Raw genomic sequence first — 27,207 nt, forward strand, 5'->3', positions numbered from 1 at the left:
TTTATATTGTGTCCAATTAGCGTCAATAAACACAACCGTTGAATTTACAGCCCTTTATACTGTGTCAAAATAGCGTCAATAAACAGAACCGTTGAATTTACTGCCCTTTATATTGTGTCGAAATAGCGTCAATAAACACACCCGCGTTTAGCGACTGCAATGTAGCATTTTGTACTTTGAACGCTCTTTTGAGTAACATTCATTGGGTGGTGATAAGCAGTGGGTAAGTCTTGATTCTCTGGCCTGTAGTTGTGCTGAAATGTGATTACTTTGTGCTTTATTTAAATGAAATAACTCCACACTGGAACCCAACGTTCAACATTTCGGTCTCACGCGCTGTTTAATGCTGCCATTTTGAGTTGTTTATTTTCTAGTTCACTGTGACGTAGCTAGTACTTCTCTGTGAACATTTTGAACGCCAATTTTGAGATTGTTCGTTAAACGTGTGAAATCGTACATGATATATATAATATGCGTCACAGTTTTGTGTTAGGGGCAAAGTACTTGTGAAAACCAGTTCCAAAACGGTCGTGATATTGTTGTGTAAGTGTCATAGAATAACTTTCGTAAACAGAGGTGGGTATTGCAAGGAGTGACAATGGTAAATAATATGGCAACGACAGAAGACTAAACTGTAGGCGAGTGATACTTATTACCATATTCAAAGAATAGTGTTGAAATATTCATTGCATGATTTATATCGTGTGACTGCATGAAGGAAGAAAAGTTATCTTAAAAGGCCTAATCAGGTGTGTTGAATGAAATCTAGTGGTAATATAGCCATGCGATATCTTTTAGCATAAATTGTAAGCAATGTAAACTATCTGAACATTTCATCCAAATTATTTACTATGTTTTACAAACCTCTGACGTTTATTTATTTTTTTGTTTCATGATTTTCGTTCTAACCTATACAAAGTGCTATCTTCTTATGTTTGTCTTTAATTTTGAGCTGATAGACTAGAGGAAACGCAGCCAGTCAACAGAACCCAATCCCATCTCTTGGGCTACCCTTGTTTGACCTAATAGTGAGATTTGGTTGTCGCTCTTATAGCGCACTCACCACCCCAAAATGCAGAATGTGTTTTTGGGGTAACGGGCTTCGACTCTTGAACCATCGTATTCGCATCCCGAACACTAGCCACGCCTGGATCAATGTTTATTACTGTGTATTTCAAAAACATTATGAAGATCATAGATTTGCCTTTCAGTTGCTGAGAAATAAGTTTTGTACTCCATCTCTATGATGCTTTGTTTCTGGTAGATTTTGGCAAATATATTAGATACCTGTATCCCTGTGCAGAACGGTTTTACATTTAGCTGACTGTTCTTAATTCAGAGAGTTAACTTTCAGAGACTATTCATGTCTTTCTCAGAGCTCAGTGTTTGTGTCTTTTCGTGCCAGTTGTTTCGAATTCATTCAACTTAAACTCTTATAAATTCGGCTTTTTGCTTTACTGTGGACAATGGCATTACAGTCTGTTGGATTCTTCTCAATCTTCTCTCGGGCACCACTGACTTGTTTTTGCAAGGTTTTTAGATGAGGGCTCCAAAGGGGCTCATAAGCTCTATTTTTGCATCTTGAAATGGATTCTTTAGCCTTGTTAAACATCTCGGTATTTGTGTTCATACTGGATTTAGAAAATATCATCTTACTAGCTTTCTTCAACCTGTTGTTGGTAAGGGTCTCATTTGTTTTTTGTTTGTTTTTCTGTAATTCCAACTTGGCCGCATTCTGTTGATGTCATTTTTTTCGTTGATTGATGGTAATGATTATCAGTCTATGGTGTCTGCCACCCAGCTTTTGGAAGACTTCTATTGTGTTAGTACTGCGAACATCATCTACAGCAATATCAAGATCTGGGACGCTGGTGGTTCTCTAGTATGTTGAATAGTACATGTAGGGTTCATATTAGTGGTCTTAAAACACCATCTGGTTGCTGATACTCAAACTTTATACCACACTTTCTTTTTTTATCAAGTTCAGCATAACCCCAACTTAGAGAATGGCTGTTGAAGTCACCACGATGATTCAGTTGTTGTTTAATTGTATTATCTGTAGTGGGATTGATTTGTCTGGTGGAGAGCAGACGTTATAGATAGTACACATATTTTGGTTATTCAGGATCAGCATCCTTCCAAAGCACTCTGTCTACTCTGAGCCGGATTGTTAGGCTAAAGCAGGTGGTATGCTTTTTTGACAATGGTCAGAATTCCCCTCCTCCCACTTAGATTATCTTGAATATAGCTCTCTTTCCTTCTAATAGAGAATTGGTGATTGATGAGATTCTTCTACACAGCAGACATCAATGTTATGTTGAATGAGAAATTTTTTTTGTAGATCCATTTCTTTGTTCTGAGCTTCTGCATTCCACTGATATGATAAAGTAAATGTTTCCACCAAAAGTTTCCACTAAAACTGTGTCAACAAATCATTGTGAACTTTCCTCTTTATCCACGAGGATTGCTACAGGATCTCTGAATTATATCATCTAATGCTCATTCAATGCATCAAAGATGGATTGCGTGAAATCCTGACCAGTGGATAAGCTTTAGCCCATTTGGGGAAGTAAATGATAATGATTACACATACGAATTACCTCTTTCCGTGTATTTTTCTACAAAGGAGAATCTACAACCTTTTTTTAGTCTTCCTTGATATAGCCAGTTTTTCTTGTCAGAAGTGCATTTGGTGTTATGTTTGTATCAACTTTTACTTACATTCAGCCAAAAGAAACACTTCTGCATTTTTTGAATGGTGTAAGAGATTTCCTGGTGCCATAAAATTATGAAGTACCTTATATCTCAGAACTTTGGGGATATAATTGCATTACACTTTGGTTGTCACATGTCCATTGCTCATAACATGGTACAATCCACCATCCTCGTCTCAGAATTGGTTATACTTTCATGCAAACCTACTTGAGGGTTGTCTGTGTTAACCATCCCTAGGTTATAACTGATAGAGTAGAGGGAAGACAACTAGTCAACACCGCCCACCACAAACTCTTGAGCTACTCCTTTACCAACGAAAAGTAGGATTAACCATCACAATATAATGCCTTCACGGATTAAAGAGCAAGCATATTCGGTGACAGGATTCGAACCTGCGAGTAGAGTGCCTTAACTATAAGGTCATGCCAGGTCCAGGTTATACAAGTACCACATGTTATGTGTGTATCAATATTGTGTTTGCTAAATTATGAAAGCCACACTTCACTTTCCTCAATGGCAAATATTATCCAAACTCTGTCTTAAGTCCTTCAGTTACTCCTAATGAGGCAGATGATTAGCCATTCTAAATATCCATCCTAAAGCAGATTAATCACCATTCATGCAGTTTGACATTAGTACTGCTGTAGTTGCTCTCACCACTGTATGGTGTCTGGGATTCAAATCCTAAGTTTTCACTAGTTGGTGAGGCAATTGTCAGCACTTCTGTCCTATTAACCTAGCTTTTACTGTACACTAAATGTGTACACTTGCAAACATTCACTCTAATATTTAATCATACCTTTCACATTTTAAATTTTCACTAGCCATCTTAGTTATGGATGGGGCATTTGAAGTGTATTTCCTACAACACCAGTAACACTTAACATATACTACAGATGGGGCACTTATAACACGTTCCACATCCTTGTACACATGTAAAAATACTGAACTTCTTAATAATCACTCGTATCAAAATCCAAGATGAATGGCAGTTAGGTAGAAGATAAATAAATATCACATACTCAACAAAAGTACGCCCTATGACTGAAACACTTGGCCAGACTGTCCTGTCTATCTGTATATCAGCCTTAGTGATATTTGATAATGCTGCTGTTTTCTTAGAGAAATTGGACACAAACTGTCAATATTTCAATTACAAATTTAAATAGATACTGACCTTTAATTTAATTAGACTTTAGTAAGTTATTGACTACTGGTATATTCAAAGATTCTTTGGACACTCTGTCCTTACGTATTATATGATCAAGAACGCCCCTTCAGTGGACATTTTGGGCATATAAGTTTCAAACCCATATCCTTGATATGCTAGAATACTATATCAATTGCTTCCTAAGGTTTACAACCACAAATAGCATTCATATGAACGAGACATCTATCTCATAGTAACACAAGCCTCTTGAACGTTAAGATGTACTACACAGGCCAAATGCTCCCAGCTTGCTGAAAGCAGTCTTAGGTATACTTTCATTTTCAGTTAGACTTACCAATAGCTGAATACAAAGACTATTGTACTGATCAATGAGTGCCTTCTAGCACATCCAAACACACACTCATCTGTAGCAAAAAAGGCATAAAAGTAAGCTATCATAATAATTACTGAAAATAAGTAAGCACTCTTTGAAGGTTGTATCATCCAGTTCTAGGTCAGTGCTGGTAATGTCCCTGGTCTCTAAAATAACTTGCACATCGTTTGTTTTATTAAACGTCAATCACTTGTACTAAAACAGTGTCAAGTCATTGTTGTTCTATTTATCCAGTCATGCATCAGGACCTACAAACAGGTTAACAAATTCTATGAACAATTTACTGATAACCTAAACATCAAATCACTTGCCTGAAACCAGAACTCAGAACGATAACTATTCAAACACGTGAAGTTTGATTTCTGAAAATAAAAGAGCATTTCTTGTATTAATTTCCTCACAAAAGAACACAGAATAAAATAATAAAATACTAGAATAGCTCTGTATTATGCTATGAAAAATCATTACATTTGAAAGCACCACAGCCACTTGTTTTATATGTTCATTGTAATCCACTGTTTCTGGACTCATCTGATTGGTATTCGATGGTTGTACAAAGAACTATAGCTCATATATTTCTGCAACAGTTCTATTTCTAAAATACCAAAGTTTGGGCCATTTTCTTTCATCAATGTGAGCTCCACACTTTTGAATCTTTGATTTGACTCCGTAGTCCACTGTATCGTTCAATAGGTCAAAATGTATATCCAGCTTGGTTATAAATGTATCCCAATTACTAAGCAGCTACCCGTCAAATACTCTGTAGCACTGAGTAGCAGAGATTCCAAATCCAATGCCAGGCATTGTACTCCCAATCCCTGAATACAATCATTTTAAGCAATTATTTGCTTGAAACACTTCAGGAAATAGTCCATAGTTTTTTGGACTTCGACTTTTTAGGACACTAGTGAGTTATCCTGCTTCATCTAACATAACTAAATAATGAAGTGTCTGTAATCAATGTTTCTACCTCAGCATTGCTAAGAGACTGATAGAGTCATTGGTATACCATCCTTATTGTAGTATTCAGAGACATATGTGTTCTTAAAAACAGAGAGGTTTTAGTAAGATCTACAGAAGATAGTAAAACATAAATATGTGCATTTGATTAGAAATTTCTGTACACTGTATATGCCTTAGAAGTGTTTGGATGACGTTTTAGCTACTAGCACAGATCTCCATTAGATAACAACTCGAAACATTATGCAAAATCTTGTAAGACAAATGCAGTTCACAGAAGTCGTAAGCACGATCTTGGGTGAAACCTGAACACAAAATTGGCAAAATTGACTCGAAAGTTGTGTCTAATAGCTCAATAATCACAAGTAAGCAAACTCAGATTGTCATAGCTATAAATTTCTATGGGACTGTCGAGTTGATAGTCACACAAAGCTTTGTAGATCAACAAGGACACCAAAGCAACCTTTAATGGAAACAACTATGAAGGTGATAAACTCTATGGGTCATGGCTATGAATGATTAATAATAGTCCAGTTCAAATAAGGACCCTAAGAAAAGTGATAAATTTTGAAAACTTTGTTTGTTTGTAGCTATGCACAAAGCTACACAATGGACTATCTGTGCTCTGCCCACCACGGGTATCGAAACCCGGTTTCTAGCGTTGTAAGTCCGCAGACATACCGCTGTGCCTCTGGGGGGAGGCATTTTGAAAAGTACATATAATATAAAAGTATTAGAAGATATAATTTATGATGCTATCATACTATCTAATCATGACAAGGATTTGGGGTTTATGGGAAATTATACTATCATTACTCTTACTGAGTAATGTGTTATTTATATATTCTTAATAAGGCAATAATATATAGATTGAAATATCTAAAAGAAAATGCAGGTATTCTTAGAATGTATTGAGAAATAATAATCTATTCGTGTATATAATAACTATATTACTGTTAACAAATCATTTTTTTATCTCTCTTTTCTAATATGTATATAAATATATATGTACAGCAGAGATGTCCATCTGTCTATCAGGATGGCTTGGCTTCATCATCAATGGTTGTGAGTATGACTGAGACACTTCTGATTAAATTTTGTAGAGGAACACATATGGAACTATAAAATAATTACTTTTAATGGAATAGCAATTTAATAAAAGTTTCCGAATTTGTGGCTATTTCAATTTTTATGACATCATGTCGACATATTTTTAACAAAATATAATTATAGATGTAGTTCCTTCCAGGCAAGGACTGCCTGCTTCCAAGAGGAGATGATGATCACATGAAGGGAATGAATTAGAAATGTGAACTTTAGAAGAAATATTGTGTTATCTTAACTTTCAAAATCAGCTTTAAGAGAATGTGCTGAAACTACATTTTACGCAGTATGGTTGGCCATGAGCTGAAATTGAATGACATCATAATCAATGTATTTTGATTTACACTTTATTTTATTTTACTTTTTAAAAGACAACTGGCAAATGCAAAATAAATAAATGTTTCAGCAATAATGGATCTTAGTTTTGAGACTAATTTTAATTTTATAGCATGCATTGTCTGGGGAACGTGGACAGTTTTCGCCATTGACCTTTGTTTATATGGATTCTCACCTTTCATTTTGCTTACCATAGCTGGAATATGAATTGTTGCAGGTCTCTTTCTGGATAGTGCTGGTACCTCAAGATTATCCATATTACTTTGTTTTTGAATTTCATTAAGTGTAAAGGATATACTCGTCTTGGAAATTCTAAATCCTTCATATAAACACGTATTTATGATCTGAGTGTATGAATGATCTACGTCAGAAAAGGCAGTTACATTTCCTTCCTAAAAACGATGAAAATTGTTGGTTTTCTAAACTCTTTTTAGTTAATTTTAAAACTGTTTTTTAGAAAAACCATGTAGCAGTATTTGAATGCTAATTCCACAACTGGAAAGCAATGAGTAATGCTCCTCAAAATGGTACATAATTTACAAACTCATAAATAAATGTATGAGTAATTACCTCTGTACTCTGGACACAAGTACTGACTGGCTGCCTCAGGTGATGGCGTGGGTTTAGACGATGTCATAATGCCCCACACTAAAGATGAATACGTCATAATTTCACAAAGTGGCAACAGAAGGTGCTACTGTCTTAGGGTTGACATCATAGTTTGATACCAAAAGGCCTGTTACTATAGGCGGATGCTGTCACCAAGATTATATAGGCGGATGGTATTACTAAAGTTCTATAGGCGAGTGGTCTTACTTGGTGTGTTTTAAAAGGTGGATGGTGTTACTAAGATTCTATACACAGACAGTGTTACTATACTTCCATAGGACTGCATACAGACTGCATCTCGTCTCAAAATATGGTTATAGTTTTCATTTCTATAGTTACTTATATTACCTGTGTTTTACAAAGGCGGATGATGTTATTATACTTCCATAGTACTGTATAAGATTTCAACATGTCTCAAAAGTAATACTAAGGTTCTATAAGTGGATGGTGTTACTATTAGCAGATGCTGTTACTAGATGTATTGTGTGTGTTTTACAAAAGCAGATAGTGTTACTATGGTTTTATAGGTGGTGGTCTTACGAAGGATAGTGTTACTTTAGGCAAATGGTGTAACTAAAGACAATTTTTCTATAGTTTTGTAGGATTTTAACACAATGAGACAACTTTTATAACACTATTACATATATCATTTTTATCATACATATTATGCAACATTTAAATGAGGCAAATATTATAGTCAATAATTTACCTTACATACTTTACAATTATTTATCACTTTATATATAAAACCCTTCACTAATTCATTAGTTCTATAGTTTTTGCTTCTATTTTTAACTTGAAGGACATATGTTTTGCATTTTCTTATATCTTATATCCAAAACACTTATTGCTAATTCATTTCAGTAATCAATATAATGTATAACATTTACTCACCCTGAAAAGGATGCTTATTTAAATCTCATGTTTAGCATTATTAGTTTATTTGTTCTGCTTAAGGTTAAAGGATCTATGTAAATATTAAACCCTACTATTCTTATCTTGACAAATCTTTGTCAAGAGCTTGTTTCTTGCTGTCTGAAACTTGATGCATTATAGGTTTGATAACTAAGTCTTACCATTTTCTTCTGCCATACATTTGTCATTGAACAATTTCTGAATACTTTATGACCAGTATCATTAACACACGTGCAAACAGTGTGGACTCTTTCAACCTGTTGTTGATGCATCCAAGCTGATGGCAAGTTGAAAAAGCTTTAACCCTTGTGTTCGTCTAAGGTTAAAACAAATAATAAATTTTTTAAATAAAATTGACAGATAATCTACAAATTCTATTTCTTTATCTTTCAAAATTTCACTTTATGTACATTATAACAATTAAACTTAGTTCACCAAAGCAGCAAATGCAGTTTTCACAAATAAACATAGTTTATAAAAGCAAAAAGAATTCACAATCATAATCTGATGGGACAGTGGCAAGTCTTCAGATTTGCAACACGACAATCAGGGGTTTGATCCCCCCACCAGTGGACACAGCAGCTTTACTATAACAAAACACACACATATACTCTTAAAAGGATCTTCAGTTATGAACTAAGTGACTATTCTTTCATAATTCATAAATCCAACACATTTACTGTTTATCATTACAAGACAAATGTAAAAATCACAGACTTCATAAGCATACTGAAACATTTATTACTAAAACTTCAAGACAACACTATTATCCTATAAAAATCTTATTTATAAAATACTGGATTAGCTTTCATACAAGTTTTTCTACAGTATGTCCATATCATTATTTTAGTTAGCGTTTATATTTTTCATTTGTGTAACCTTATATGGACAAAAACACTGAATTTATCACGAGACATTGTACTAAAGTCATGTCACTACATAAATTAAGGAATAAAAGATTCAATGCAAACTAAACATGTAACATTTCAATTTGTAGGCTTAGAAAAACTAGATTATCGACTGTCTCAAAACAGATATTTTCCTCACATAAATTTTGAAACAATGCATTATTTTTCACTTACACTTTACAGAAAGATAATCAAATGTATATTAATCATGATTTAAAAATCAGTGTTCTGTAATTTTTTTATATGAAACTCACGTTTCATCACAGCCCAATAGCATATGTAAGTAGGCTTAATTATCACACATACTGAAACATTTATTAACAAAACTTCGAGATACCCTAATATGCTACTTATGAAAACAGCTTAGTTTATCAAATACTGACCTGTGCACCTCTAGCTTAGTCTTTTGTGATAAATTACACATATTAGTTTCTAACAACTAATACAAGTTTGCATTTATATTTCTTATAAAAAAACAACAACTCGTATTTCATTATAGACTAAAATACTATCATTAATATGAGTGAGTAAAATCACACCTTTAACTGAAACATCTAGTTAGTAGATAAAGTCGTCTTTTTCTAGCTTGAAGTTTTGTTATTAAATGTTTCAGTATGTGTGTGATAATACTTCATAAGCCTATGATTTTACTTACATATATTGATGATAATATATTAGGCTACGGTGACACACGTCAGTTTTAAGCAATAGAAGATGGGGGACAGTAAATTTAGTTACGGATTTAAAGTGCTTGATATGTTTTGTAGAGTTTATGAAATAATGAAACTTTGATCATATTAGTTTGAACCTCTTTGGGGAACGTGCTAGAACAAGTATATACCACAGAAATTATTATATTAGTCAGTATTTTATGAACTAAGGTGTTTTCGGAAAGGTTGTAATAATATATCTTGAAGTTTTTGGTTTGTCACAAATAATGTGCACAAATTTTACTTTAGAAACTTTTAAGAACAAAACTTCTAGCTAGAAAAAGACGACTTTATCTAGGATTTGTCACAAATAATGTGCAGAAATTTTACTTTTGAAACTTTTAAGAACAAAACTTCGAGTTATAAAAAAACGACTTTATCTAGGGTTTGTCACAAATAATGTGCATACATTTTACTTTTGAAACTTTTAAGAACAAAACTTCAAGCTAGAAAAAGACGACTTTATCTATGGTTTGTCACAAATAATGTGCACAAATTTGACTTTTGAAACTTTTAAGAACAAAAGCTCATGACAAAATATTTCAATTTTGTTGCTTCTTACGATAAAAGGTATGGTTTACAAGAAAAGACGATTCTTTCACATTATATAAATAGACGAATTTACTGTTGAACATTACAGGATGTAATTTACATCCAAAATACGTTGTATGTCACTGAACTCAACAGTCAGTAAAATAAAAAGGTGGAAGAATCGTTATGTAAGGTGGAAGAAACATAACGACACAGAAAGCTAAACGTACATACATGACATTCTCAAGTTTTGAGGGTTTTCGATCTCTAACTTATACATTTGTAGTTTAAAACTACTGTTGCTTACAGATATAAGTTACCAATATCTATACATAGTCTACCTTCTTCAGGATGCAACTCCAAACACGTAAAAAAATATCAGTATCGTCCTTCTCAGAATTTAGTTTGTGTTTTTCAATTCAAAGTTATTCAATGGGAAAATTCCGCTGACAGCTTGATATCCTTTGATATTTAGGACTAATACAAACTGGAACATGTATGAATTATAAAATACTGGATTGACGAGATTAAATAAACTTTCGTACAAATCTAGTACATTACAGTTAGCATGCGATTCTTCTATACTTTCTACTCCGTTAGACTTTCCTACTGACCTTTGTTCGTTAGTCATACGGCATTCAATGACCTCAACTTGAAAATCAACCTGTTCTATTATCATGCAGTATTTGAGCATAATGAAAACAAAAACTAATATATTTTGTCCGATATATAACAACACAGAAGACTGAGCGTAACTGTACAAGTTAGATTATTCTCACATGGATATTGAAAACATATCAGAGAATGTATTAAACACAGTGATGTCACATCGCACTATCGTTGGAACAATAAGTTCCATGAATTTCAAAGTGGACGTTTTTGCAATCTGGTGATATACTTCTAAGTTCTGTGATCTCACGACAAAATATATGGTCTACAAGAAAAGACATATCTATCCTTTACATGAAATCAATTTATAAATAATGTTCATATAGATTCATATAAAAACCATGTAAGACATTCACCAATGGTAAGACGTTCAACAATGTGATTAGGTTTATTTTCAGAGATCACTGGTCAAAGAACATGTTTATTATAATTTGGTATTGTTACTACCGTATAACATAATAATAACAGAGCATTAGTTTTTATATCTTAAACGTCAACGAAACTGTTAGAGAATTTACGAAAATTACTCAAGTTCATTGTAGTAACATATATAAGAAAAAGTCATAACATGTTTCGCACAGTTCTCCTTTAAGGTAGAGTTATATTGAAGTGCAAACGGTGTCTAGTAGGGACGACAGAAAGTTACCCACTTTTGAAGTAGTTGTGTGATCACTGATAAAAAACGTTCTTTTGACGGTAAATAGGTGTACAACATGGAGCCTCTTGCTGCTCTAGTGTCTACTTTCGTGGGCGAAGAGAAAAATAACCAGGATCCCGTGTTTGATGGTAGCCTCGAGGCTGTCAGTGTACGCAGCCAAGGGTCCGTAAAATGTAGACAAGCACTGCTATAATTGGGGTTTCTCTTGTATAGTATACAGAGTCAGAGAAACTTACGTTCAATCTACACAATACGTACGAAGACTTTTTTTAATTTACGGGAACTCCGAACGCGTAACAATAAGGCTCATAATATTTCTTTACAAGTCTTTCTTTGCTAACCCTCTACTACGGGTTTCCAACGAGGAAAATCTGGACTGTACGCACATTGTGACGCATACCGTTGCCAATGATGCCTTTCGCTCAGTACCAGAGCTTATTTAGGTAGCTGAAAGACAGCTGGTCAATATCAACCACCAGCGGCTCTTGGGCTACTATTTTCAGCGACAAATATTGGTATTAACTATCACGTTATAACACTCCTATCACTGAAAAAATGAGCGTGTTTGGCGCAGGGTTTCGATCCCACGACCTGCAGATTGTGAGTCGAGCAGCATAGCCATCAGTCCCACAGAATAAGAAATAGTTTAAGGGTTCAACCATTTCTGTATTAGCTATGCCTTTTTCTTAAAAAAGTAGTACTTTTATAAACACTATGTGATGTCGTTTTTGGCTTACGTTAGTTAAATGCCGTACTTTTACAAACACTATGTAATGTCGTTTTTGGCTTACTTTAGTTAAACGCCGTACTTTTATAAACACTATGTGATGTCGTTTTTGGCTTACTTTAGTTAAATGCCGTACTTTTATAAACACTATGTGATGTCGTTTTTGGCTTACTTTAGTTAAATGCCGTACTTTTATAAACACTATGTGATGTCGTTTTTTGGCTTACACGTTCGTTAAATGCCGTACTTTTATAAACACTATGTGATGTCGTTTTTGGCTTACGTTAGTTAAATGCTGTACTTTTACAAACACTATGTGATGTCGTTTTTTGGCTTACACGTTAGTTAAATGCCGTACTTTTATAAACACTATGTGATGTCGTTTTTGGTCTTACTTTAGTTAAATGCCGTACTTTTATTAAGCACTATGTGATGTCGTTTTTTGGTCTTACACGTTAGTTAAATGCCGTACTTTTATAAACACTATGTGATGTCGTTTTTTGGCTTACACGTTAGTTAAATGCCTCATGCAATCATACTAGTTTTATATACAAGCAAGTTAAAACTTTTATTCGGTCAAAAAACTAAAATATTAAAAAAAGTTAAACCAAAGTTAAAATTTTTTCACCTTACATACCGTTTTAAGCAACAATTAAAGTACTTGGTACACAATAATGAACAAATCACCACCCTTCAGTTTATAGCATCAACATCTAAAATCTCTATTTTTGTTTCCTTTCCTCCGTTTGTCTTTCACCTGGTTAGCAATTAAATTAAATTGGCCTGCCAAAAAACCGCTAATTCCTGACATTGCCAGACCTGCGTTATGTATATAAAAATACAAGCAGCCCTACTGTTCCTGGCCCGACATGGCCAGGTGGTTAGGGCGCTCAACTCACAATCTGAGGCCCGCGCTTTCGAATCCCCGTCCCACCAAACATGCTCTCCCTTTCAGCTGGGGGCGTTATAATGTTACGGTTAATCCCACTATTCAGTGGTAAAAAGTAGCCCAAGAGTTGACGGTGAGTGGTGATGACTAGCTTCCTTCCCTCTAGTCTTACACTGATAAATTAGGGACGGTTAGTGCAGATAGCCCTCGTGTAGCTTTGAGTGAAATGCACAACAAACGAACCTGCTATTTCTAACAGTAGTGTGATGAATGAAGTTATGGTTTCTAAGAAAGAAATGTCACATGACAACAGATTTAAATGAAAGTATTGGCTGAATAAGGTTACTCCGTGCAACAAATTAAGCTAAATTTATTCTTTTAAGCTTTTGAAAAGTGGTGTTAAACATCTTGGAGTAGTTTCTTTATGTGGTACAACAAAATCCATTACAGTTATTGCTACTTCCAAAACAGTACTTCTCAAAAATATTACACGGGAAGGAAAACCAAACCAAAAGGCACAAACTGGCACCAGACATCAACCAATGGAATGAGCAAAACTGGAGAAGGCACTCTTTACAGATGAATCCCAATTAAAATTGTTTGTTAACAATGAACAACAGTTTGATGGCAATATAACAGTACATGTACAAACAAGCACACTGGGGGACCAATACAAGCTTGAATTACATCCCAGCCAAAGGTATTGTAGATCTACACACAATATATAACATCCTGACTGCTCTGTTAATAAGTAAAAGCTGAGTCTTATCCTTCATAGCATCTATCAGGGACAAGATATGTTGAGCGGAAATTAATCTTCCCGCAGACAGCGATTCTAACGATTTCTGGAAGGAAAAAGAGGCTGAAGGAACATTTGCAGTCATGACTTGGCCTGCGCAAATCCCTGATATGCATATTATTAAGGCTGTCTGGGCTTATGTGGAAATTGATAAGTCATAAATTTAGTTTTATATTCTTCGTGTTTTTTTACAGTGTTTGTTTTTAACTATTGCCGAGAAAAAAAAAGAATGTTTTAAATGACATTCACCAAGTGTTTCTCACAAATTTAATTTTATATTATTCGTGTTTTTTTACAGTGTTTGTTTTCAACTATTGCCGAGAAAAAAAAAGAATGTTTGAAATGACATTGACCAAGTGTTTCTCACAAATTTAATTTTATATTCTTCGTGTTTTTCTACAGTGTTTGTTTTCAACTATTGCCGAGGAAAAAAAAGAGTGTTTGAAATGACATTGACCAAGTGTTTCTCACAAATTTAATTTTATATTCTTTGTGTTTTTACAGTGTTTGTTTTCAACTATTGCCGAGAAAAAAAAAGAATGTTTGAAATGACATTGACCAAGTGTTTCTCAACTCGTCGTCTTCTGGTTGACATACTTGTAATTGTTTTTGGAATAAGCTCTTGGATCGAGATTAATGGACTTTGGGTAGAACTTCCTTTACTGGTTTCTAAGCTCCCTGAACAATGGACTCTAGGCTCATATATTGTGGTCATAACACAAGTGGCCAATCTGGGACCCATTACGTATAGCTTGCTACGCAGGTTTTTCGTTTTAAAAGTAATTATTTTCTGACTAACTCTTTCCGTTTATTTGTATTTACACCTATTCTCAATATCACCACAGCCTAAACAACACCAATCATCTTCATTTGTTATTCTTTGAGCCTCTCCCCACATGTCCACACTTTGCTATTTCTATCAAATATCTATTTTTTCTCACATTCCATTTTCCTTCTTTCTTCTTTGCACTTCATTCCAGCTCACCAGTGTATTCTTGTATTTAATGTACTTTATTCGTGGTTATTATTATTATTATTATAAGTAAAATTCTTGTTACTTTACTTTAAATCTTTCTTTCCTCAGATTCGAGGCTTTTAAGTTGTATTACACTTTTACTTGTTAAAATGTATTCTAAAACTATATCATTTAGATTATAAACACGTTTACTTATCAACAAGTATCGTATACTGTGATACCATTTAGATTGTGGTAATCCTGTGGTGTTTGGTTAACATTGTTCTTTTAATAACCTTATTTATAAGAACATAACGTAATATTGTATATTCCAGTTTTGTTAGGGAAAGCTAAAACCAAGATAGATATATTTAGTTGTCTTCAGCAAGTCATGAAAACACTGGATACAAGAGTAAAACCACTTGGTTTCAGTTTTGTACGATTTTAATAAACATAAGCATTGAAAACCTCAAAAAGTTATACACAAGATATTGTTTATTCCTAACGCTGAAAGTGGTATATGAAAATCCTGAATATGTTTCTAATTTTTCAACTCGTTATGAAGAATGATAAAAAATAACTACAAACATTTAACCTTTGTATGGAGATCCGAACTGTAGAGATAAAAAGATTGGATGACCAATAACAGTTATTTAAAATCTGTTTGTGAGTAAACTGTTTAAATGCATAAACTTTAACGTATCATCGATAACCAGTCGCAGACCAGATAAATTCAATTGTGGAATCGGGTGTGTGCAAAGCATGTATATAAACCAATGAAGCATGTGTGTGTGGGTGTTGATATTTAAAGCATGTATATAAACCAATGAAAAATATTAACACCCCCCCACATATATATATATATATATATGTGAGATGCATAATATATACGTCAGTTTTTTATATACTTTATAATTGTTTACAGACTCTGGAAAAGCCTACAATTCACATTACTCTATTTATTGGGACTACCTCGTGTTTACTACTAGCACTGTTCTGGTCCAAAACAACATTGATTGGAGGAGAAGATCACAGCACAGCCTTGCTGACTCTAGCTTTTTGTTTGGCCTTGGTGGACTGTACGTCGTCAGTTCTGTATCTACCATTCATGGCTCATCTCCATCAAAAGTACTTAGCGTCTTATCTTATCGGAGAAGGCATGAGTGGCTTGCTTCCAAGTGTTGTAGCTCTCATCCAAGGAGTCGGGGGAAACCCACAATGTCGTAATGCTACCGTTGCTAGTTTCGGGGCTGAACAAAACACAACCATTTATGAAATCAAGCCGTATTACCCTCCACCAAGATTTTCAGTAGAAATATTTTTTACGTTCCTATGTATCATGATGACGATGAGTTGGTTGTCGTTCTTACTTCTAAACAAGCTTCCGTCAATAAAAGCTGAGCAAGTAAGTACGTACAAAAAATAAATACATGAATAAAAAAGGATCTGAACACCTTAAAACTTTGAAAGAAAAACTGGTTCGTATACAGTGTATGCGTAATTAAAATATTAATAGGAGAAATATTATAAGTACTTACGATACAGATTACAAAAACTGCTTCTGTTATGTTTAAAAGTCCAAGTTAAGATTAGGAGGTAAAAAATTCCACAGATTCAAAATCTATATATGAGACTATTATTTAGAGTTTAAAGGTTAATGCTACTAGGCAAGACTGACATGGCCAGGTGGTTAGGGCGATCGACTCGTAAGAACTGGCTTATAAGAAACCCCTTAAATGATGTGTAATATTTATCGAAACGTCTAAACTTTTAAAAATTAGAGGACAGGCTTATAAGAAACCCCTTAAATGATGTGTAATATTTATCGAAACGTCTAAACGTTTTAAAAATTACAGGACAGGCTTATAAGAAACCACTTAAATAATCTGTAATATTTATCGAAACGTCTAAACGTTTTAAAAATTACAGGACAGGCTTATAAGAAACCACTTAAATAATCTGTAATATTTATCGAAACGTCTAAACGTTTTGAAAAATTACAGGGCAGGCTTATACGCAATTTTTGTTAGACGATAGAGGACAGGCTTATAAGAAACCCCTTAAATAATGTGTAATATTTACTGAAACGTCTTGCTTTATAGACAATAGAGGGCAGGCCTATACGCAACTTTTGGTCTGTTAATGTTTGCCTACTAGCTTTGTTTGTTTGTTATGAATTTCGTGCAAAGCTACCCTAATTTAGCAGTGAAAGAGGGAAGGTAGCTAGTCATCACCACCCACCGCCAACTCTTGGGCTACTCTTTTAACAACGAACAGTGGAATTGACCATCATATTATAACGCTCCCAAGGCAAACGTGTTTGGTGGGATGGGGATTCGAACCCACGACTCGCACATCTATCGTCTAAACATTCCGCTTAGTAGGTAAACATCGATCTAAGCCTAAGCTGCAACACAACAACCCAGTTTTCTTCAAGGCAAGACTTAAAAGACAGTTCTGTGCAATAACATCTCACTAGAACAGCCTGAAAAGTCGACAAAAGTGGCATGAAGACCAAATAACTCCACATCGATTAGTTGTTTTACGCTTGTATATTACGATTTGGAACAAGAAAATAAATCTTACAGTGCCATAAACAAAAGTTTAAGTAAAAGATAATATAAGATTAAAAAAAAAAACAGATTTCATATGATATTTTTCAGCTATTAATTTACTTCGTAAATATATGTATATATTATAATGTTGATCATAAACATGATCATAATCTACATATCACCTGACCTTCCCAGATCTTTAAAAATGATATGGATCCCGATCAAGACCAACAGACGTTTGAGCTAAGTTACTTTGTCTGTGGAAAGCCGTGGTTCTCAGTTATTGGTAAGACGGTATTTTGGCGGGAATTCTTGAGATCTGCAAATCGTTATGAAAATAATTAGATAACCTGATTAACTTTTAAACATTATTTACTTATAAACTCTTAATAGTGAAAGTAGCTAACGTTGTTGAGCATTATACAAACATGAAGATATAAAATTTGATCATTTTTACGTGCTAGGTTCCAATACCTGAGGTTCAAAGAAACTCGAGGAACGGTAAGGAAAGTGCAAACAACACCTGTTTGATATTAGAGCCTGACCAAGTCCTTTCTCTTGGTATAAACCCAGAAGATTTCTCAGCCATAACTGAGAAGAACCAAAAAACACATATATACACTGAAACACACGACGAAAAGGAAACAAATGAGTATTTATTAAAGAAGAAGAGCGATCAGAAGTTGGTTTTTGCAGTTTTTCTCTGCATCCAAGGATTTATATCTGCTCTCACTAATGGCATTTTACCAGCTATACAGGTAAAGTAAGCAGTGGTGTTCATCAAATGACTGAAAACTGGGTATTTGTAATAGGGTTTAGTTTGGAAAGAATATTTCGTATTAAAATAGTTTATTATTATCATTTATATTCAAAACCACATAAACTGGACGTTACATTCTAAAGCTAAGATAATGTTCAAAACCACATAAACTTTTATGTTACACTCTAAAGCTAAAGTGATGTTCAAACCACATAAACTGGACGTTACATTCTAAAGCTAAGATAATGTTATGTTACACTCTAAAGCTAAGGTGATGTTCAAAACCACATAAACTGGAAGTTACGCTCTAAAGCTAAGATGATGTTCAAAACCACATAAACGTTTATGTTACACTCTAAAGCTAAAGTGATGCTCAAAACCACATAAACTGGGTGTAACATTCTAAAGCTAAGATAATGTTCAAAACCACATAAATTAGGTGTTATATTCTAAAGTTAAAATAATGTTCAAAACATATAAACTGGAAGTTTTACCATAAACCAAAAATGAGGTTCGAAAACACATAAACTGAATGTTATATTATAAAGGTAACATAGTGTTCAAACACAAAACTTTCACAGGATACTAAGCCAGTAAATAATGATGTGATTTAAGTTTTAATCAGTCATATTGTGATATTATATCATACATATATTAGAACTAAATGTAGTCCTCTGGTAGATAAACTGTTCTAACTATAAACTCTAAGAAGGTTACTCTATCCAGTGTTGGTAAAAATGTTTAGTACATATCCATTTGTATTATTTTTTGTTATTTATTATCATATTTGTATTATAGATAACTACATTTTAGTATATTACGCAGACTTAATTAGGACTAGCCTAAATGTCCTAAGGTTGTCGAATATTGTGGTTTATGGTCTAAGTTACTGCAAAAAGCGAGGATACCCAGCAGAAGAAACACTGAAAACTAATCGTTACAAGAAAGAACGTAGGAACCTTGTAATTAATTAACTATCTAAGTGTTTATGAAGATTATAATATCTGTCATCAATGTAAAGTTTACACTATCTAGCTGTTATAAATGTATGAAGGTTATAACATCTCTCTTATATGTGACGTTTACACTATGTAGCTGTTATAAATGTATGAAGGTTATAACATCTCTCTTATATGTGACGTTTACACTATGTAGCTGTTATAAATGTATGAAGGTTATAACATCTCTCTTATATGTGAAGTTTACACTACCTAGCTGTTATAAATGTATGAAGGTTATAACATCTCTCTTATATGTGAAGTTTACACTATCTAGCTGTTATAAATGTATGAAGGTTATAACATCTCTCTTATATGTGACGTTTACACTATGTAGCTGTTATAAATGTATGAAGGTTATAACATCTCTCTTATATGTGACGTTTACACTATGTAGCTGTTATAAATGTATGAAGGTTATAACATCTCTCTTATATGTGAAGTTTACACTATCTAGCTGTTATGCGTTTATGAACGTTATAATATATGTCATCAATGGGAAGTTTACACTATGTAGCTGTTATACGTTTATGAAGGTTATAATATATGTCGTCAATGTGAAGTTTACACCATCTAGCTGTTATACGTTTATGAAGGTTATAATATATGTCATCAATGTGAAGTTTACACTATGTAGCTGTTATAAATGTATGAAGTTTATAACAACTCTCTTATATGCGAAGTTTACACTATCTAGCTGTTATCCGTTTATGAACGTTATAATATATGTCATCAATGTGAAGTTTATACTATGTAGCTGTTATACGTTTATGAAGGTTATAATATATGTCGTCAATGATAAGTCTACACTATCTAGCTGTTATCTGTTTATGAAGGTTATAATATGTGTCATCAATGTGAAGTTTACACTATCTAGCTGTTATACATTTATGAAGGTTATAATATATGTCATCAATGTGAAGTTTACACTATCTAATTGTTATCTTTACGAATGTTACAGTGTCTAACTGTTATCTTTACGAATGTTACAGTGTCAAACTGTTATGAATAGAAAGGTTGCACTACCTAGTAGCTACCTAACTTGAATGATTATAAAATATATTTTTTATCAACGTAAAAATTAAAGTTTCTTATAACTCTTTATCTGATGATCACCAACGTTACCCCTTGTTGTCAATGGTAACATAACTTACTGTTGAGAAATAATTAAAGTATCTACTTGATGTATTCATGATGATACATAACTGTTAATCACTTATAAATTACAGTATCCACTTGTCCTATTCTTGATGGTATATAACTGTTAGTGGTTTAATAATCACAGTATTCACTAGCTGTATTCATTAGTCAGGTAATTTTTACTTGAATAACAGTTATATACCATAGTGAATACAACTACGTACTTTAATTATTGTATTCGTTATGAAAATAGTTGTTAATAATTACAGTAATCACTTGTTATATTCATTAGGGTATATAAATGTCGTCATGTAATATTTACTTTATCCATTTGTTGTATTCATTAGGGTATATAAATGTCGTCATGTAATATTTACTTTATCCATTTGTTATATTCATTAGGGTATATAAATGTCGTCATGTAATATTTACTTTATCCATTTGTTGTATTCATTTTCGTATGTAACTATCAGTAATATAAACATGACATTATCCACTTCTTGTATTCGTTATGATATCAAAATGTTAGCTACATCATAACTATTTTATCCACCTATCATATGCATGATTATAACCATAAATCGTGTAAGAATTATAGCATCCACTTGTAATACATTGGTATATAAATTATAACTAAGTGGAATTTATAGTATGCTCTTTCTAGTGTTGTAATAACTACAGTATTGTCTTCTTATATTCAATATGATGTTTATCAGTTAGCCATGTAATAACTACAGTATCCTCTAGTTATATTCACTATGGTGTTTAACAGATAGTTATCTAATAACTACAGTACCCTCTAGTTATATTTACCACGGTGTTTAACAGTTAGTAATCTAATAACTACAGTATTCTCTTGGTAAATTCACTATGGTGTTTAACAGTTAGTTATCTGTCATCCCAATATTTTTGTAGAAAAAACAGGAGGGATAACGACTAGGTGCAAGGAACATGAAATATTATTTGTTTGTTTATTTTAGAGCAAAGTTACATTGAGCTATCTTCATGACAAACGAAAAGAATCAAATCTAAATGAAGATGTGATTGAAAAACAACATAAGATAAATTTCAAAGATATAAAGAATATTGCGTATAGACAAATATCCAAATAAATAAAAAAATTTGGAAGTATTTAGAATTAGAAAAATTAAAACCTAACATACATAAAAATCAGGAACATTTTATATTTATATTGAATTATTTACATAAAAATAAACCAGATGGAGACAGCGTCACTTTAAATAATATTATTTGATTGTATTTACGTGCAATTTGGATTTATTCGTACTTTTGAATGATGTGCACAGTCATATTTGGCTGTTAGAAACGAAACGTTGTATCCAAATGAATCTACTATCCCACTAGTAGCCGTTTCAAAAACTTTATTTACAGTTTTTGATAGTTCTCACGTAAAGTTAACAAACAAAAATCTTGAATATAATAGCATCTTACTTATATTGAAATTGTTTTACAGCATCTAATTAATATATATATATGTACACACACGTAATAGAATATACAAAAAGGCTGATGCTCACGCCTTTTTTTTTACGTAATGACTAGCGTAGCATATTGTTATCTATGAATTTCAGTATAATCTATTTGTTATATACTAAAAAGGTTGTGGTTTGAGTTTCTACACAGTAATTACTGTATGCTACTGTTATCTACAAACTGATGTAGCATCAAATTGTTATATACTGTATCTATATGTTTTATGTGTATTTGTTACAGAATTGGCTATGGTATTTAAATGTCATCTTATACGTATCTGTAACGTAGTCTTTCAGTAACATACACCAGAGCAAAATTAAAAAAACAACATAATTATAACTTTGTTTTTTTCTGTTTTTCAGTCTTACTCATGTTTACCTTATGGAAACGTAGCCTTTCATTTGTCTGTAACCTTGTCCAGCATAGCAAACCCTACCGCCTGTTTTATCGCCATGTTTAAATCCGTAAAGGACATGGCAAGTATTGTAATCTTAACTATCTTTGGAACAGCTTGTTCGGGATACATAATGACGACAGCCATCTTGAGTCCTATACCACCATTGGTGGATGAGGCTATCGGTCGTATTTTGATCGTAAGTACATCTACCAATTTTTATTAATTTTTATATTCAACAATACAGTAAACAACCGTTTCTTCGGCTTTAAAGCAAGCATCGATAACTAAAAGTCCATGAAGTAGTGAAAATGCTAATACAAACTCTATTGTCTGTTGTTGTTTTACATTCTTCACCACTTATAGAAAACTTGGGTTAAAACTTAGTCGTAATAATATTAAACCACACATAACTAGTGTTAAAACTAAGTGGCGAAGAATGTAAAACATAGAAAACTTGGGTTAAAACTTAGTCGTAATAATATTAAACCACACATAACTAGTGTTAAAACTACATTTTAAAATATTTAATTCGACCACTGTGTATTTTAATATTCTTTACTTCTTGTTACCCTAGTGGCTTAGCAGTTAGATTGAGGGCTTGGAACGCTTAAATTTAGACCTCGATCCCCGTGGTGGACATAAATCAGATAGCCAATGGTGTAGCTTTGTGTTAAAATTGCGAATTTTCGCTTAAAGCTTCTTTTTTTTATTGAATTTCGCGCTAACATTATCTATATTTCCACACTTTCCATCACTGCATTTCAATGATAATAGTTAATATTTTATTGTTCTCGAAGTATCAGCGACAAGTTTACGGACTTAGAACGGTATAATCCGAAGCCCGATTACCCGCAGTGGGCAGAACTAAGACAGCCCGTGATGTAGCTTTGTGCTTAACAGCAAACGAAACAAACTATTGAATTTTAGTACTAGTTATGTATCTTTCTGGTCATCTTTAAGACTACATCTGAACCATAATTATCTGTACTTTTATAACCCTTCACTCTGTAGTTAATATTTTAAATTATGATTTTTAATAATCTTTTGCACCATATTTTAATTAGCTGTGTACGTATTGAAGTTTACCAGTACATTTTAACAGTAATTATTTGTAGTGGCTTAGTGATTGGCGTACCAGGATTGTAAATTCGAGGCTTTTTTGGTGACGTCCTATTGACGCAAAAATGACTTCCGCACTCCGAAGCTGTGAATACAATATCTAAATGCTATACAGATACGTATAATACCTGTCTTTTATGTGAAGTTTACAATATCTTGCTTTTATACATATATGTAGGTTATAACACCTGTCTTCTATGTGAAGTTTACACTATCTAACTGTTATACAGATACTTATAACACCTGTCTTCTATGTGAAGTTTACACTATCTAACTGTTATACAGATAATTATAACACCTGTCTTCTATGTGAAGTTGACACTATCTAACTGTTATACAGATACTTATAACATCTGTCTTCTAGGTGAAGTTTACACTATCTAACTGTTATACAGATACTTATAACACCTGTCTTCTATGTGAAGTTTACACTATCTAACTGTTATACAGATACGTATAAGACCTGTCTTTTATGTGAAGTTTACAATATCTTGCTTTTATACATATATGTAGGTTATAACACCTGTCTTCTATGTGAAGTTTACACTATCTAACTGTTATACAGATACGTATAAAACCTGTCTTTTATGTGAAGTTTACACTATCTAACTTTTATATATATATATATATGTAGGTTATAACATCTATCTTCTATGTGAAGTTTACACTAGCTAACTTTTATATATATATATATATATATATGGGTCATAACATCTGTTTTCTATGAGAAGTTTATATTATCTAACTGTTATAATACACGAAGGTTATAATATCTGTCTTCTATAGGAGTGACGGTGAAATCCAATTTTTTTGTCAGCCAAGAGTAGCCCAAGAGTTGGCGGTGTGTGCTGTTGATTAGCTAAGTTCCCTCTAGTCTATCAGTTGAAATACAATTACTCCTCGAGTAGTTTGGGCGAAATTGAACAAACAAATAAAAAGTCCTTTTGTTACTTTTCGCAAAAATTAAAAACAAATAAACTAACATTAATACAAATATACACGTTACACTCAATCTCATGATTCGATCATTGACTGAGAAAACTTACCATTTCATGATTTGGGCATGTAGAAATTATCGAAGACAAAACTGAAATGTTATTTCAAGTGAAAAATATACATGGAATTACTGCACTTCCTGAACTACAGAGACCAAAGCAGTTGTCTCTCTTTTTTTGTGTGTTGCGTTCTTTTCTCATTTGGAATTATACATTTCGGAATATAAGCAATGAGATTTGTGCACACACCAAAATAATACGTTTTTTTTCGCTCTTTGATAATTGTAACATGCTCAAGTTACGAAAAGGTCGTTTTTTGTCGGTCAGTGACCTAATCGTGGTATTCAGCGTTTCTTTGTTATATTTAAAAGCACAAAGCTACACAACGGGCTACCTGTGCTGTGCCCACCACGAATATCGAAACCAGGTTTTTAGCGTTATAAGCCTCAAACGTACCAGTCAGCCACTGGAGAGCGATAATGAGTATAATATATATATATATATATATATTGATAAAATTCACCTCGAAAAAATTATGTTTCAGTAACACAGCTGCAGAGATTTTGCTATAATCTTATTTTCTATAATTTTATTTTTAATGACCTTTTTTTTTAAATTAATGTCTTTACGAATTATATATTTTAAAAATCCTCTGTTATACATTTTATTATCACATTGAATCATATTTTTATTACTTTTCTTCTACAGGTTCTTATTTGGATCCTATTTGTCGCTACTATGTCCTATGTTAAAGCCTGCATTGCGGGAAATTTGCGAGTACAAGGTGGACAAAATGCGTTGTTTTTATGTGGGGTTCTAACTCAAATCGGGTCGGCTTTAGGCGCTACTTTAATCTTTTTTCTGGTTAATTATGGAGATATTTTTCAATCTTATGTTCCGTGCGCATAGTTATAGGCACAGTAACATGTATTAAGAGTGTTAATCAGGCGTTTTAATTAATTGTGTTATTTATAAAATAGTAGGTTGCATCTGACTTGTCGATTATGAGTATAACTAAAAACTAGTTTCCGAAGTAGAATCACAGCATTGACACACCATCCTGCCGGAGAACATACATTACTAAGACCACAGAAAACATGCCTTAACTTCAAAAACGTTTTTGAATTTGAAGTTTTATGGACTGCGTTTGCCTGGAATATGGAACTCAAAACAGACCGAGACAGTGCCCACTACTAAATACGGGAGTATACAGAGACCGAGACATTGTTCACTGCTAAATATGGGAGTATACAGAGACCAGACATTGTCCACTGCTAAATGTGGGAGTTGACAGAGACCGAGACATTGTCCACTGCTAAATGTGGGAGTTGACAGAGACCAGAATTGTCCACTGCTAAATGTGGGAGTTGACAGAGACTAAGACATTCTCCATTGCTAAATGTAGGAGTATACAGAGACAGAGACATTGTCCACTGCTAAATGTGGGAGTTGACAGAGACATTGTCCACTGCTAAATGTGGGAGTTGACAGAGACCGAGATATTGTCCATTGCTAAATGTGGGAGTTGAGAGAAACCGAGATATTGTCCATTGCTAAATGTGGGAGTTGAGAGAGACATTGCTAAATGTGGGAGTTAAGAGAGACATTGAACACTGATAAATGTTGGAGTTGACAGAAATCGAGATATTTTCCATTGCCAAATGTGGGAATTGACAGAGACCGAGACATTGTCAACTGCTAAATGTTTGGGGGTGGTTAATAAAAGTGTTCCAAAACACGACATTAATGTCTTGACGAATAGTTGAATAGTTTAGTGTTTGCTACATTGTTCATAAAGTACTGGTAATTTCATCAAGAAATCCCTGAACCTGACTAAATATTCGTCTCTATTTTTGTATATTTTAGCTCTTATGTTGGTGTCTGGTAAGTCTTAGGAAACTAAAATGTAATAAAAACTTCACATAGGTAAAATACCATTTGTCAACTAAAGGTGTCGCTATTACCAATAAATAGAATAACAGAAATGAAATTAACAGAATAAGAGAAAAAAAAAACATGGAAAAAGATTTAAGTTGTGATTTAAAGGTAGAAACTAGAGTTACACCAGAACTGATTGAAGTAGATGCTTTTCATAACTGAAACATGCGTGAAAAAAAAACGACGTGTTAAGGAAACAATGAAGTCAGAGCTACTTTAACTGTCTAGGGTAATTAGACCAAGAACTCTTTACTTCTGTTAAGTCTTATGTGTGAAAATGCTTAAGCTGGGAAACATGATTTAATAATACGTAACAGGTATGTTACTACCTCAAAATAAAAATTATAATGATTATAATAACATAATTTTTACTATCTCGGTGCCTATTTTCAATAAGAAGAGAATAGAAGAGTTTCATAAAACCTTATTTGTTGTACATCGGCAGTGGGGGGATTCAATAAGTAGAGAATAGAAGAGTTTCGTAAAACCTTAGTTGTTGTACATCAGCAGTGGGTGGGGATTCAATAAGTAGAGAATAGAAGAGTTTCATAAAACCTTTTTTATTGTACATCGGCAGTGGGGGGATTCAATAAGTAGAGAATAGAAGAGTTTCATAAAACCTTATTTGTTGTACATCGACAGTGGGGGGATTCAATAAGTAGAGAATAGAAGAGTTTCATAAAACCTTATTTGTTGTACATCGACAGTGGGGGGATTCAATAAGTAGAGAATAGAAGAGTTTCATAAAACCTTATTTGTTGTACATCGGTAGTGGGGGGCTT

General features: G+C 33.2%; 1 protein-coding gene across 1 annotated transcript; it reads left to right on the forward strand.

The window, feature by feature from the left end:
• Window positions 1-404: 404 nt before the first annotated feature.
• LOC106467872 (riboflavin transporter 2-like) lies at window positions 405-26,799 on the forward strand. Its single transcript, XM_013928252.2, has 6 exons — window positions 405-749; window positions 14,579-14,853; window positions 15,955-16,434; window positions 18,049-18,342; window positions 22,339-22,569; window positions 25,196-26,799. Exons 2-6 carry the CDS (start codon window positions 14,614-14,616, stop codon window positions 25,394-25,396), a joined length of 1,446 nt encoding a protein of 481 aa, XP_013783706.2. The 5' UTR covers window positions 405-749; window positions 14,579-14,613; the 3' UTR covers window positions 25,397-26,799.
• The last annotated feature ends 408 nt before the right edge of the window (window positions 26,800-27,207 follow it).

The sequence above is a fragment of the Limulus polyphemus genome, unplaced genomic scaffold, assembly GCF_000517525.1.
Source record: "Limulus polyphemus unplaced genomic scaffold, Limulus_polyphemus-2.1.2 Scaffold2773, whole genome shotgun sequence".
Taxonomy (NCBI): Eukaryota; Metazoa; Arthropoda; class Merostomata; order Xiphosura; family Limulidae; genus Limulus; species Limulus polyphemus.